The sequence below is a fragment of the Emys orbicularis genome, chromosome 15, assembly GCF_028017835.1.
Source record: "Emys orbicularis isolate rEmyOrb1 chromosome 15, rEmyOrb1.hap1, whole genome shotgun sequence".
Taxonomy (NCBI): domain Eukaryota; kingdom Metazoa; phylum Chordata; order Testudines; family Emydidae; genus Emys; species Emys orbicularis.
This window is the reverse complement of record NC_088697.1, coordinates 4,048,936-4,061,979: the sequence shown is the minus strand read 5'-3', so window position 1 is coordinate 4,061,979 and position 13,044 is coordinate 4,048,936. Positions and strand designations below refer to the sequence as shown.

General features: G+C 51.7%; 2 protein-coding genes across 2 annotated transcripts in view; one reads left to right on the top strand and one right to left on the bottom strand.

The window, feature by feature from the left end:
* The window catches only part of LOC135889362 (zinc finger protein 208-like), a 510,343-nt gene that overhangs the window by 229,320 nt on the left and 267,979 nt on the right, over nucleotides 1-13,044 (top strand). The window lies entirely within an intron of this gene.
* LOC135889450 (zinc finger protein 436-like) lies at nucleotides 4,869-11,909 on the bottom strand. The gene is made up of 5 exons (XM_065417322.1): nucleotides 11,895-11,909; nucleotides 11,722-11,848; nucleotides 6,900-7,013; nucleotides 5,597-6,550; nucleotides 4,869-5,290 (listed from the first exon to the last, which is right to left on the bottom strand). Exons 1-5 carry the CDS (start codon nucleotides 11,907-11,909, stop codon nucleotides 4,869-4,871), a joined length of 1,632 nt encoding a protein of 543 aa, XP_065273394.1.

Below are 13,044 nucleotides of genomic sequence, written 5' to 3'. Positions count from 1 at the left end.
GGGGCTAGAGTGAGTGGGCGCGGGGCCTCAGGGAAGGGGGCGGGGTGGGGTGGGCCAAGGGTGTTCAGTTTTGTGCAATTAGAAAGTTGGCAACCCTACGCCGAGTGGCCACCCTCAGCCGGCGTGAGAAGCGGCTCTGTCTTGCCCCCTTCCCCTGCTGAGGTGCCTGTGAGGCTGCTGGAGCTCCGAGCAGACACTTTGGTGCTCTGAGTCTCCCGGGGGCAGGGCCAGCCCAGAGACGTGTTCCCAGCTCCTGTGGTCCCAGCCCCCCAGGAGCCAGCAGGATTGGCTGCCCTGGCCAGGGACGTGGGGCTGGAAGGTTCCTTCCAGAGGCGACATGTGGGGCAGTCATGTGTCGTCATCCCCACACACGTTTACATTGTGCCCCTCCAGTATCAGGAGGTACGAGTCGTCTCTGCTGGGAGGGGTAGCTTGTACCCCACTGTAACATTATTTGGAAGGGGGTGTCCTGACTCCATGGCAGACGACCGCTCTCCCTCCCCCGCCACTGGAGGAAGGGGAAACCCTTTACCCATGTCTCCAGCTCCCTTCCTTCCTCAGCTGCAGGAGATCTCTAGGCTGTGTTAAAAACACTGCGTGGCAGTTCTGGCCAGAGGGTGGTTGGAGCTGGCCGTGCTGGCTGCAGGGTCCCGCTGTAACCTCACTGTCACCGTTCAGGGCAACTGCACCTGGATTCCCCCTCCATGGTCACCCAGTGACACCCTCCCTTAGGCTTCCCAGCCATCACCTCTTGGGCAGACACACGTGTCTCTCCCTCTCCTGAACAGCGTATTTCCAGGCTACACCAACCCTGTTTACACTGTAATATCCCTCAGCAAGTCCTAAACAGCCAGCGCCTGTCCTTTGCTGTTTCTGCAGTGACTAAGAGCAGAGTCACTGCCAACAGTGATACCCACCCTGCTCTTTGGTGCAATCACGTTTATTCTTCAGGGGAAAGCATTGCCCGGAAACATTAAAAATAAGGAAAGAACCAGAGATCACCCGAACTCCAGCAAGGGCTCTGGTTGGGGATTTGTCCTTCAAACCCCACCACAGCTTTTACTGTCGTCACAACAGCCTTCGCTCAGCACAAGCCCCCACCCCGTTAATCTGTAAATCTCTCCTTTATGGGGTTTGGGTTCTGTGATCTGGGAATGGAATCACAGGGTCACCAAAGCACAAACCTGTCTGGGGGAGGGGGGGTCAAACGGAACATTCTGCCCCAGCCTGACTCTGGTTCCCCCAATCCCATGAGGTTTGCCTGCACAGGTTCAAATCCTGCTCACAGCAAAGGGCCAAGCACCAGTCCCATGGACGGGCAGTGGGGGTTTGTGCTCCTAGTTCACCTTGGTGCTTCTCAGGATCCAACCTCCTGAGCTTCTCCGGATGATGCTCAATGACAAAGGAGAACGGGGGAGGGGGATCCCAGAGAGAAAGAGCCACATCAGTACAGACTGAACGGTGAGGAAATGGGGTGGAGGAAGCAGGCAGAGGTTACAGAGAAGCTTATTTAACCACAACAGGGACACTGTCTCTTAAAGGAGGGAGGAGGCAAGTGCAGCATGTTTAGGATGATGATGGTGGAGAGAAAAAAGGCTGGATTCAATGCAAGATGAGACCAAAGGAGGGGAAGGTGAATGGCAGCTTCACACAGGACCACGGTGCTCTGACACCCCAGTTCTGGGCACCCTGGACAGTCCTAGCTAGAGAGAACAGGCAAACAGGGACCCATCCCCCTGCAATGAACCTCTCCTGGCAGAAGGCCCCACGAGCACTATGAGCTGTATTGGGAATGGGGGGCCCTCGGGACAGAGGGCAGCTGAAGTCCCTCAGATGTAGGTGAACTAGGCACTGCAGAATGAAAGAGCTTCACCCCCCTCACAGCTGGGACCGAGGGGCAGCAACAGCTGTTAGGGTCTGCGACCAGGATTGGGGAAAAGACAAGCAGATGGACCAGATTCCCAGCTGATGTTAATCATCCTGTCTCCATTGGAGTAAATGGGCCAGAACCTCAGCCAGTGTAAACTTCTTTTACTCCACTGGCGACAACTTCTCTATTTTTGTCATGTCCCATTTAACCAGTGAATTTTCCTTTTTGTCATCTCGGTGGTATTGACTCCCTAGCGTCCTCTATCTCACCCCTCCTACACAGCAAAGGGTCGTGCAGAGAAAAGGGGCCTGGGAGGGGGAAGAAATCTGCTCACTTCTTCCTGGGACTTCATTGGATTTTCTTGTCTTTCTCCCTTTTATAAAGACACCCAGCTCGCAGTAAGCAGAGCGCCCAGTCTGGCAGGGCTGGAGGCTGCACGCTCTGCCTGATCCTCATGCTCCTGGAGGCGGGAGAGGGCCTGGGAGACCCTGCCAGCTCTGGCAAAGAGTGGGGAAGGGCAGGGCTGCAGCACACCACGTCCCCCACCAGGACAGTAAAGAAATTGGGGGGAGTAAAGCCCCTGGGGTGTTGGTGTCTGGGCCGGGGGCTGCCCCATGGCTGAGCTCTGTGGGGAGAACGGCGCTGGTGTCTGGCAGCTGTCCTGCAGCTGGACTCTGCGGGGAAGGGGGCTGGTGTCTGGGGGCTGCCCTGAAGCTGGGCTCTGGGGGGATGGGAGTGCAGGTGTCTAGGCTCTGGGGGCCCCACACAGCCCCCTCCAGCATCCCCCATCTGGAATTGGGTTGTTGTAGGGGTTTCGTTAACTCTCTTCTCCTCGGGGAATCATTTTTGCTGTTGTCTGTATTGTTGACATATTTGTTGACAGGTATTTTGAATAATTGAAACTGGAGTTATATTATGTTACTTTGACAAATTAAAACATACAAAATTTTAAAATATTGTGTGCAGAATTTTTAATTTTTTGGTGCAGAATTCCCCAAGAAGTAATTAAAGGGCAAAAACCATCATTAATGAGGAGCTAAGTGCCTGGTGGGATGTTGTCTGCCTGGAGAACCTCAACTTCAGCAAAACTCACAAGCCTGAAAAATAGGAAACTAAGAGTTAAGGTTGCCCACACAACCTTAACTCTGCCCTCTTTCAGTCATTCCCCAATGTTCCCCCAAAACACAAACACATCTTCAGTCTGCCAACACCACAATGGCTGAAAGGCACAATCTCTTCCCCTCCATTTACAACCCTTCGACCCAGACCCCCAACTTCAGCTGATCCTGACCAGACACAATCCCAGGGCAAACCAGACGGGTGTGCTGGCTGGTCCTGGTCATGACAGTGACAGCAGAGAAATCCACCGCCATCCCACCCCTACTTAGAGATACCCCACCCTTCCACCAACTCCGTACTCTTAAAAGCCTGCGTAGGGGAGCTCATTTTCCCTTGCGATGCTCTGAGCTCCCTAGGATGCAGTGGGAGCTGAGATGGGTTCCCACCCCCCTCTCCCCACAGCTGCTCTCATGTGAGAACCAAAGGGTTACTACAGAGGGAGCTGATAAGGCTCCAACTTGGACTGGCTGATCTCCACCCAGATGCTCCACGGTTCTGACCCATGTAGCTTATTGAAAGACATGACTCGCTAGCTCTTTGTTCATTTTAATGAAATGTATAAAACAAATAAAATGAAGAACACAGCTCACTAAATCTAAACTATTCTTAACACCACTCAACTAGCTCTGTACAAGTCACTTTCAGTTTCATATAAAATTAAATTCCAGAGCGGGTTCCTATCAGATGAATCAAAATCCAGGAGAGCAAATTCCCCCGTCACTTTCTCCTCTGATCCATTCAAACCGGCTTCACTCAACAGCACTTCATTATTATGGAATCGTGTTATTTACAAAAAAAGAAAATTAGCATCATCGTAATAGGAGAAAATTGCCGAGTTTCTCATGTGCAAACGATCCCAGCTCAGCAAGAAAATGTCCAGAAGTGGCTTTGTCAATAGACAGAAACTGGGATTTAAACTCGGAATGATTGCACTGTGTTTGGGATCCATGGAAATTCCCCATCCAGGTCTGGGACACTTTCATCTCCAGCCCTAAAGAGTCGGATTTAGGATCTATTTGCTATGAAGTGCAGAGACTCTTTGGGAGGTGGAGGGGTAAAACAGAGGTGGATAAACTCCATTGTGGCTCAGACAGACGTCTGCGCTGCTGGAGTGAGCGGGCCTAGTGATGGTGATGGGGAAGGAGGGAATCCCACCGACTCACCCCATTTCCTTCTGGTGTCGCAGAGGCTGAAATGATTCATTTGTCCCACTCCTGCTCCTCCTCTTTGTTATATTGAAATAGATTTTCAATAAGGGAAATGATAAAAAGAAAAATACCTGCTGCCCAGCACAACCTGGACCAGCGTGAGAACTTCTGGGAATGAGACAATCTGTCACCAAAGGGGGAAACTTGGCGACTCTAACAATCGCTCTGCTAGTGTGATGAGAGTATAAATGTGATGCTCAGGGCTTGTCTCGAGTATGAAAGTGTTGATTAGGACAGGTCAAAGGGGAAGGTGCTAGCTAACCCCAACCCCTGTGCCCGTCAGCACTGCACATCTAGCAGGGTGTTTACATTAGGGTAGATACCTCCAGCAGGCTGGAAAATCCTAGAGGAGGCAAAGCCCAGGTCAATTTTAGATTTCCCCTACCTGAGGTCACCCTTATTAACCCCACTTGAGGCTGATGGACACTCCTGGCCGTAGGGACACACACTCCCATGACCCACAGGACAAAGGAGTTGGTAGAAAGGACCACAGGATTCACTCCAGAGAAGGGCGACCTGCAAACGAAAAGCAGGCAACTCACCTGGGGGAGCTGAGAGAACAGGGTGATGCAAATGGTGCAAACAGCCCTAAAAACTCCCTGTGTGGGAATTAGCAAATGGCTTTAAAACAATCTTTTCTCTGCCCTGCACAAAGTGTTTATGGTGTGTCTCTATCCTGTGACATCGCTGATGTCTATTAAGGTGTGAGCTCCGGATGAAACTTTTCCCGCATTCACAGGCTGCTCTCGTGGGTGGATCCTCTGATGATTAATAAGGTCCGATTTAAAAGTGAAGCTTTTCCCACACTCAAAGCATTCATATGGTCTCTCTCCCGTGTGGATCCCCTGATGTCTAATAAGGGATGAACTCTCAGTGAAGTTTTTCCCGCACTCACAGCACTCATAGGGTTTCTCTCCTGTGTGGATCCTCTGATGTTTAATAAGGCCTGAGCTCTGAGTGAACTTTTTCCCGCACTCAGAGCACGTATAGGGTCGCTCTCCTGTGTGGATTCTCTGGTGATTAATAAGGCCTGAGCGCTGAGTGAACCTTTTCCCGCACTCATAGCACTCATAGGGTCTCTCTCCTGTGTGGCCTGTCTGATGTTTAATAACGTTTGATTTCTCACTGAACTGTTTCCCCCACTCAGAGCATGTATAGGGTCGCTCTCCCGTGTGGATTCTCTGGTGATTAATAAGGCCTGAGCTCTGAGTGAACTTTTTCCCACACTCACAGCATTCGTAGGGACTCTGCTCTGCGTGGCCTCTCTGATGTGTGCTGAGGTTTGATTTCTGACTGAACTGTCTCCCGCACTCACAGCATTCATAGGGGCGCTCTCCTGTGTGGACCCTCTGATGTTTATTAACGTCTGATTTGAAAGCGAAGCTTTTCCCACACTCACAGCATTTATACGGTCTCTCTCCTGTGTGAATCCTCTGATGTCTAATAAGGGATGAGCTCCGAGTGAAGCTTTTCCCGCACTCACAGCACTCATAGGGTCTTTCTCTTGTGTGGCTTGTCTGATGTGTAATAAGGTTTGATTTCTCACTGAACTGTTTCCCGCACTCACAACATTCATAGGGTTTCTCTCCCGTGTGGCTTGCCTGATGTTTGATAAATTTTGATTTCTCAATGAATTGTTTCCCGCACTCAGAGCATTCGTAGGGTCGCTCTCCTGTGTGGATCTTCTCATGTTTAAATAGGGCTGAGCTCTGAGCGAACGTTTGCCCGCACTCACAGCATGTATAGGGGCGCTCTCCTGTGTGCTTTCTCTGATGATTAATAAGGACTGAGCTCTGAGTGAACTTTTTCCCGCACTCACAGCACTCATAGGGTCTGTCTCCTGTATGGATTCTCTGATGTCTAGTAAGGGTAGAGCTCCGAGTGAAGCTTTTCCCGCACTCACAGCACTCATAGGGTCTTTCTCTTGTGTGGCTTGTCTGATGTGTAATAAGGTTTGATTTCTCACTGAACTGTTTCCCACACTCACAGCATTTGTAGGGTCGCTCTCCCGTGTGGATCCGCTGATGTCTAATGAGGGTGGAGTTCAGAGTGAAGTGTTTCCCACACTCAGTGCATGTGTTTTTTCTCTCTTCTGTGGGTATTCTCTGCTGGGCTGTGATTTCCTTGGAGTCCTGGTGAGTCCCCTGACAATTAATGGATTTGCCCACTTTCTCCCTGGGCTGGTTTCCCTGCTGCCTCTCTGGCCTGTGCTGGCTCTCACAGGCTTTCCCCTTCACATGACGCCTGGACACATTCCCTTGGGATCCTTGTGATAATCCCCCATGTGCTTCCACTTGCTCAGCAACTTCCTGCTCAGGGTTCTGCTCCTTGTTCTCACTCACCATCCCAGCACCTGCTAGGACAGAGAGAGAAACGTCAGAAACAGGGGTGGAAAAGAAGGAAACAAACTGAAATTAGAGCTGGAGAGACAGGAAAAAAACCCTGGTAGTGAATTCTCCTAAACTTTTCTCCACAGCAGTGAGAAGAGGGGATGTGGAGGCAGAATTGTATCCGTCAGGTAGGGAGCTGCTGCCAGGTGTCAGTGAGGATGGGTTGGAAGCCATGAGCGATAGCTGCCCATAGGGTACAAGGTCTCCTGGGGATCCTCCTGAACTCAGAGAGCTCCCAAGGCCTTTTTAGGGAGTCCCAGCTCCTTCCTTCAGGCACGGAGCGTTTTTGGAATAGGTTTAAGGATCCTTCACCTGTGTAGGCAGCTCTCGGGATGTCTCCTTCCTCAGAGCCCTGGAGATCCAGGACCCACGGCTCCTCCCCTCGTTCCAGCTGGGAGATCACATCAGGTTTGGGAACAGGAAACCCTGCTCAGGGGATAGAAAACAAAGGAGATCAGGGGAGTTCATGGCACATTTCTCACAAAGAAGCGTCTATTGGTTTTAACCCAGCCTATTGTAAAGCAGTAAAACACTTGGGGCAGCTTCCCAGGTGCTCCAAGGTGCAGGACACTCTGCGTATGAGGCATTTAACTATCCCCATCTCTGCTGGGAACACACACAGCCAGACACTCCCATGACATTGAGACAGAAAGGTTTAGCAACTAGCAGGCTAAATTACCCAAATTCAACCTTTAAAGTCATATTAGAAAAGTATGTAATTAGGTAATTAGGGCTATTCCTTATAAATAGCTAACGTAGCCATGTCCCATAGATGGGAGCTCTGAAATGCAAACCGGTATTTTGAGAAGGCCACAGGTTGCCCACCGCTGGTCTTTGAACTGCTCAATGGAGAATTACCTTAGGCTGATGAATGCAATTAGTTACCTGTGTATGCATAGGAAATAGGGGTTTTTATTTCAAGCCACAATGCTGCACCCAAGGAATGCTGGCTGTCAAGAGGCTGCCAGAGAGCTATAAAAAGAACTCCTGGGCCCTGATCCTGTTATCTCAGATCTGCTTAAGCTTTGCCAGTGGAAGTTCGAGTCGCAAGGCTGAGGTTCCCTGCTCCAGTCGGGGTCACCCCAATATTGGGCATTGGACTATGACCAATGCCACTAATTCTGAAAGAACTATTTGCACCATGCATCTGACGAAGTGAGTATTCACCCACGAAAGCTTATGCTCCAATACATTTGTTAGTCTATAACAGGGGTCTCAAACACGCGGCCCGCGCAGCTCTTCCCTGTGGCCCGCCAAGCTCTCCGTGCCCCTCCCGCCGAGATATTTTATGTGGCAGCTAAGCTCCCTGCTCGCTGCTCCCCAATGTTTGGGGCCGGGTCTCTCCCCCGGCCCCGCCTGCCAGCCCCACGCACCTCCCCCAAGTGTCCCCCGGGCTCACTTGCTGCCCCTTCACTGCCCCGGAGCCTGCAGCTCATGCTGACTCCACTCCGCTCTGCCGACTTCTGGCATCACCTGCTGCCGCAGGGTCCTAGTGCCCCCCTCCACTAGGGCCAGGGCAGGCTGCCCTTCCCCTGCCCTTCTGCCCTAGTCCTGAGCCTCTCCAATGCCCCGGGCCTCTCCAATGCCCCAAACCCCTCATCCCCAGCCCCACAGCCCTCACCCCCTCCTATCCCCAAACTCCATCCCAGAGCCTGCACCCCCCACCCCCTGCCCCAGCCCGGAGCCTGCACCCAGCACCCAAACTCCATCCCAGAGCCTGCACCGCAGACCCCCTCCCCCACCCAAACTCCCTCCCAGAGCCTTAGGCAGGTAGGGGTGGAGGGCAGGTTCTGGGCACCACCAAAATTTCTACAAACCTGCCACCCCTGGAAGAGGCAGAGCAGGGGTGGAATGGTGGTGCAGCCCAGTGCAGTGGGGGGGCTTTAACAGAAGTAAATCTAAGTGCGTGTTTTGTCCTTTGAGTGAGGTGCATTACTGTTGGTGGCGCTTAGCACTTTCCGGGAGGGAGGAGGAGCAGGGAGCCGCGCACTCAGGGGAGGAGGTGGAGAAGAGATGGGGTAGGGGCGGGGCCTCATGGAAGGGGTGGAGTGGGGGCGGGGCCGGGGGTAGCGAAGGGGGGTGTCAGTGATGCGGCCCTCGGGCCAATGCACTAGTCCTCATGTGGCCCTTGTGTTCATTTGAGTTTGAGACCCCTGGTCTATAAGGTGCCACAGGACTCTTTGTTGCTATTTACACCTTTGAAGCTCACCATCTCTACTATGAAACTGACTTAAGAACTCAACTCATATCTGCATGGATCACGGTCTTTTAACCAATACTCACTCTCTTTTCTTTTTCATAAATCTTAGTTTAGTTAATAAGAATTGGCAGTAAGCGTGGATTTGGGTAAGATCTGAACTATTCACTGACCTGGTGGGTAATGTGTCTGAACCTTTGGGATTAGTAGAACTTTTTATATGATGAACAAGTTTTTCAGTAATCCTAATCATATTTAACTTGGCTGTCTGGGTGGGAGCCCAAGGCTGCATTGTTCCAAGGGAACTGTGTTACTAAATACTGGATAAGCAGGAAGGTATTGTAGAAGCTATTTTGTTGCTGAATTGGTGAATCTCATTATTAGAAATAACCACCAGTTTTGGGGATCGTCTGCCCCATTCGTTGCAGTTTGCCCTGATTGAGCAATGTCAGCGTGACCCCACTCCACCCCCCCAGTCACAGCTCCTCATCAAAGGGGCTCCCAAAACACAGACACAGTAACGCCATGCCCCAGAAAGTTAAGGCTCCGGCCAGAGGGGAAGTCACCTTGGACCTGCTCCTTAACCACAGAGAGACACCCAGACACAATGAGAGTTGTAGGAAGGCTGGGACCGGTGAGCATGGACTGGTGGGAATCAGCGCAGTAAGGGATAGGACGGACCGGGGATGTAGACATTACTACAGCAATGGAAAGGGGTCTCCCATTGGCATAGGTCATCCACCTCCCCGAGTGGCAGTAGCTAGGTTGATGGAAGCATTATTTTCTGTTTAAAGATCAATTTTTCTAACTACACTAAAAGCCACATTTATTCAAATTGTCTTGATATTTTCTGGGATTTATGGGCATTCAGGGAAGGGTTATTGGTCCAAATATGGAGTGATTTGATCATGAGCTTCCTGAGAAACAGCCCTGCCACCAGAGGCAGCTTTTTACAAAATCATCTTGCTCATTTAACATTGAGCTGGGGTTGAAACTATGGTTCTTCTTGTTCCCTGACAGATCTCAGTCACTTGACTTTTTCAGTCCTGGTTTCCTAAAGAGGCAGTGGGTGCTACGTACTAACTGAGATAAATGCCAATACCTGTAGAATTTGGAATTTCAGAGCAGCACAAGCCAAACTGGTGAGTCCCGGACACTGAAATGCAGACGTGCTGCAAGATTAAGTTCCTGTTAACTGCTAGAGGGTTTCCCGCAATCTGCTGTCACAGTAAAGGGTTGGCTCAATGGGATGTGCTGTGGCCATTGAATCTGAACCACACCTGAGCCCTCCCTCTGGTAGCTTTCAGTCAATGTGTGTTGTGCATTTTTCTTCTATTCTGCTGAAATTCCTCTTGGAAGCTTTGCCCTCTGATTCCAACATGTTTGCATCAAGCGTAGTATTTTAAAATGCCCTAATATCCACATACAGACTTTTGCTTGGTCTGCACTTAAAAGTTTTTCCACGTAGCTCTGTAAGTTTGGGGTGTGAAAAATCACACCACTAACGAACATAGCTAGGAGAGCAAAAGCTCTAGGGTAGAATCATAGAATATCAGGGTTGGAAGGGACCTCAGGAGGTCATCTAGTCCAACCCCCTGCTCCAAGCAGGACCAATCCCAAGACAGATTTTTGCCTCACAACCCTGGGTTTAGCAGGCCAATGCTCAAATCACTGAGCTATCCCTCTCTCCCTCCCCCCGTGTTATAGTGGCAAAACAAAAACAAAAACCAACAACTATTGAATAAAATCAAGGTAATTAAAAACCCATAAACTACATTAATGTAGAGTTACGGTGGCCCAGTGCTGCCTCCTGCCCTCCCAGCATGTGATGGGAACTAAAGTTAAACCTCTGAAAAGTAGGAAATGAAGAGCTAAAGTACATGTCACAACCACAACACAACCTTAACTCTGCCCCTTCCCTATCCCTGGAGTTGGAACTCACCTCTGGGTGTGGAAGGCTGGTGCAAAGGTTTATAAATTACCAGGGAAGTGGCAGCTTCAACATCTCACGAAGTCTTTGAATCAAGACTAGATGCCTTTCGAGAAGATGATTTAATCCAACACAAGGTATTCAGCTCAATTTGGCAGGAAATGGATGAAATTATCTGGCCTGTGTTATATAAGAGGTCAGACTAGATGACCTAATAGTCACATCTGGCCATAAAAACCTATAAATCTACAAGAGATACAAGGAAGGACTAAGAGAGCATGCCACTGTTTGTGTTGTCAAGTATCAGAGGGGTAGCCGTGTTAGTCTGAATCTGTAAAAAGCAACAGAGGGTCCTGTGGCACCTTTAAGACTAACAGAAGTATTGGGAGCATAAGCTTTCGTGGGTAAGAACCTCACTTCTTCAGATGCAAGTACATCTTGCATCTGAAGAAGTGAGGTTCTTACCCACGAAAGCTTATGCTCCCAATACTTCTGTTAGTCTTAAAGGTGCCACAGGACCCTCTGTTGCTGTTTGTGTTGTGTTGCACAGATCAGAATACTGGCATTTACTGGCATCCCCTCCAGCTACGTGCACTCATCTCTAGCTAGAATATGATGCTAGATGGATTACTGGGAGCAGCTTGGCAGAGCTGTGACTCTGATAGGAAGGGAGGTGCATGTGAAATTTGGGGGAACCAAGTCTGCCCCATTTCCGTGCTGAGTGTTGTAGGTTGTGTCAGTGAAGGTGCACAAGGGTGTGTTCTTGTCATGGAGATTGTCAGCAGCCTGGTGGCATATGTGTAAAGAGAAGTTGTTAAGACTTTGTGTTGTTCTGCTCCTGTTCCCAGAGTGTTCTGTAGCAGGGGAGGGCAGAGAGCTAGTGTGTGTGTCACTGGCATGCTCTGGTGATGCTGAAACAAGGCAGAGTAGAGGTTGCATTGTGGGGGTGACATGAACCTTAACTCTGCATTTCCCCTTCTAAGAACCGAGGGGACGGGAATCCTTACCCAGCGAGGTCACATTCTCATAGTTCTCCTGCATGACGTCTCTGCAGAGGGCTCTTTGAGCGGGGTCCAGCAGAGCCCAATCTTCCCTGGTGAAATACACAGCCACCTCCTCAAAGGTCACCGGCCCCTGAAAGAGCAAGAGTCCAACACTCAGTACCTGCTGCCCCACTCACAGTACCACTATTCATGAGGGAGAGGAGCCAAACAGAAGCTCTGGGTGGCTCGCAGTCAACAAAGCCCCACTCCCACCCCACTCAGAGCATCCAGGAAACACCAGGGTGAGGGGACAAAGAGAGAGCCCTTTGTCTCTCCCAGCAGATCCATCACACACTAGCCACAGACACGCAGGAGAAGGAGCCCCTAGCAGGGGCCAGGGAGAGCTGCCTGGTAGGAAGCGAATGGAGAGTCAATAATTTGAGGAGAAATGGGGGAAGGAGCTCCTTGGAAATGATGATCCATATGTGATACTGAGAGAGAAAGGGAAGAACTAGGGAGAATTTGCATCAATATGTGAGAGGGAAGTGGCACAAACAGGGAAATGATGCAAAGAATTCACCCCTGCCCCCCGGAATTTCCTGGCTGCACAGAAACAGTTCAAACCTCCCCTCCCCCACATCCCAAGGGACCCCCCCCCCCCGCCGGGCCCCAGTCTCTGCCCCCCGTGGCAGACCCTGGCTGCAGCGGAGAACAGCGGCTCCGCTCTGGCTCAGGCGGCCCCAGGCTGCTGGCAGCACATGTACAACCAGGGAGCAGATCCCCGGGGGCTGCAGCGTCTGAGGCTCCCTGGGGCAGAGAGTCACTTTCCTGCCCGGCCCCAGCACGTCCCCCGGGGGCTCTCGGTCACCTGGAGTCTCTGACTCCGGAGCTGACGTGGGCAGAGCCCGGGGCTGGTTCCCCCGGGAGAACGGCCCCTCCCCGGCTGCCCCGTGCCCGATCTCCGGGCTTTGTTCTCCCCAAGTCCTGCCTCCTCCAGCCCGCCCCGCTCCCAGCTGCTCCTGCCCCTTCCTGTGTGTCCTGCAGATACCAACCCGGGCTGCAGCGCTCCTGGCCGGGGCTGCGTGTGCAGGGGCCGGGCCACCCCCGGCGTGTGTGAGTCGCGGAGGAGCTGCGGCTGGAGGCGGCGGTGCGGGGGGGTCGGTGCAGGCGGGACATTGCTGGGGGGGGGGGGGTTGGTGCATCCGTCGCTTTATTTCGGGCTGTGGGGCGGGCGGTGCTCCCCTTCCCCCTCCAGCCCCGCGAGCTTTGTATGCGGGGGGGGGGGCAGATCCGCTGCTCCAAGCGCCTCAGCCATTCCCCCCCGCAGTTGTGGGGCTCTGAGCTTCC

Coding starts and splice junctions, on each gene's coding strand:
- LOC135889450 (XM_065417322.1), bottom strand. Junction 7,014..11,721: donor TGAGAATGTGACCTCGCTGG/GTAAGGATTCCC, acceptor TCCCCTGAGCAG/GGTTTCCTGTTCCCAAACCT. Junction 6,551..6,899: donor CCCGAGAGCTGCCTACACAG/GTGAAGGATCCT, acceptor CTGTCCTAGCAG/GTGCTGGGATGGTGAGTGAG.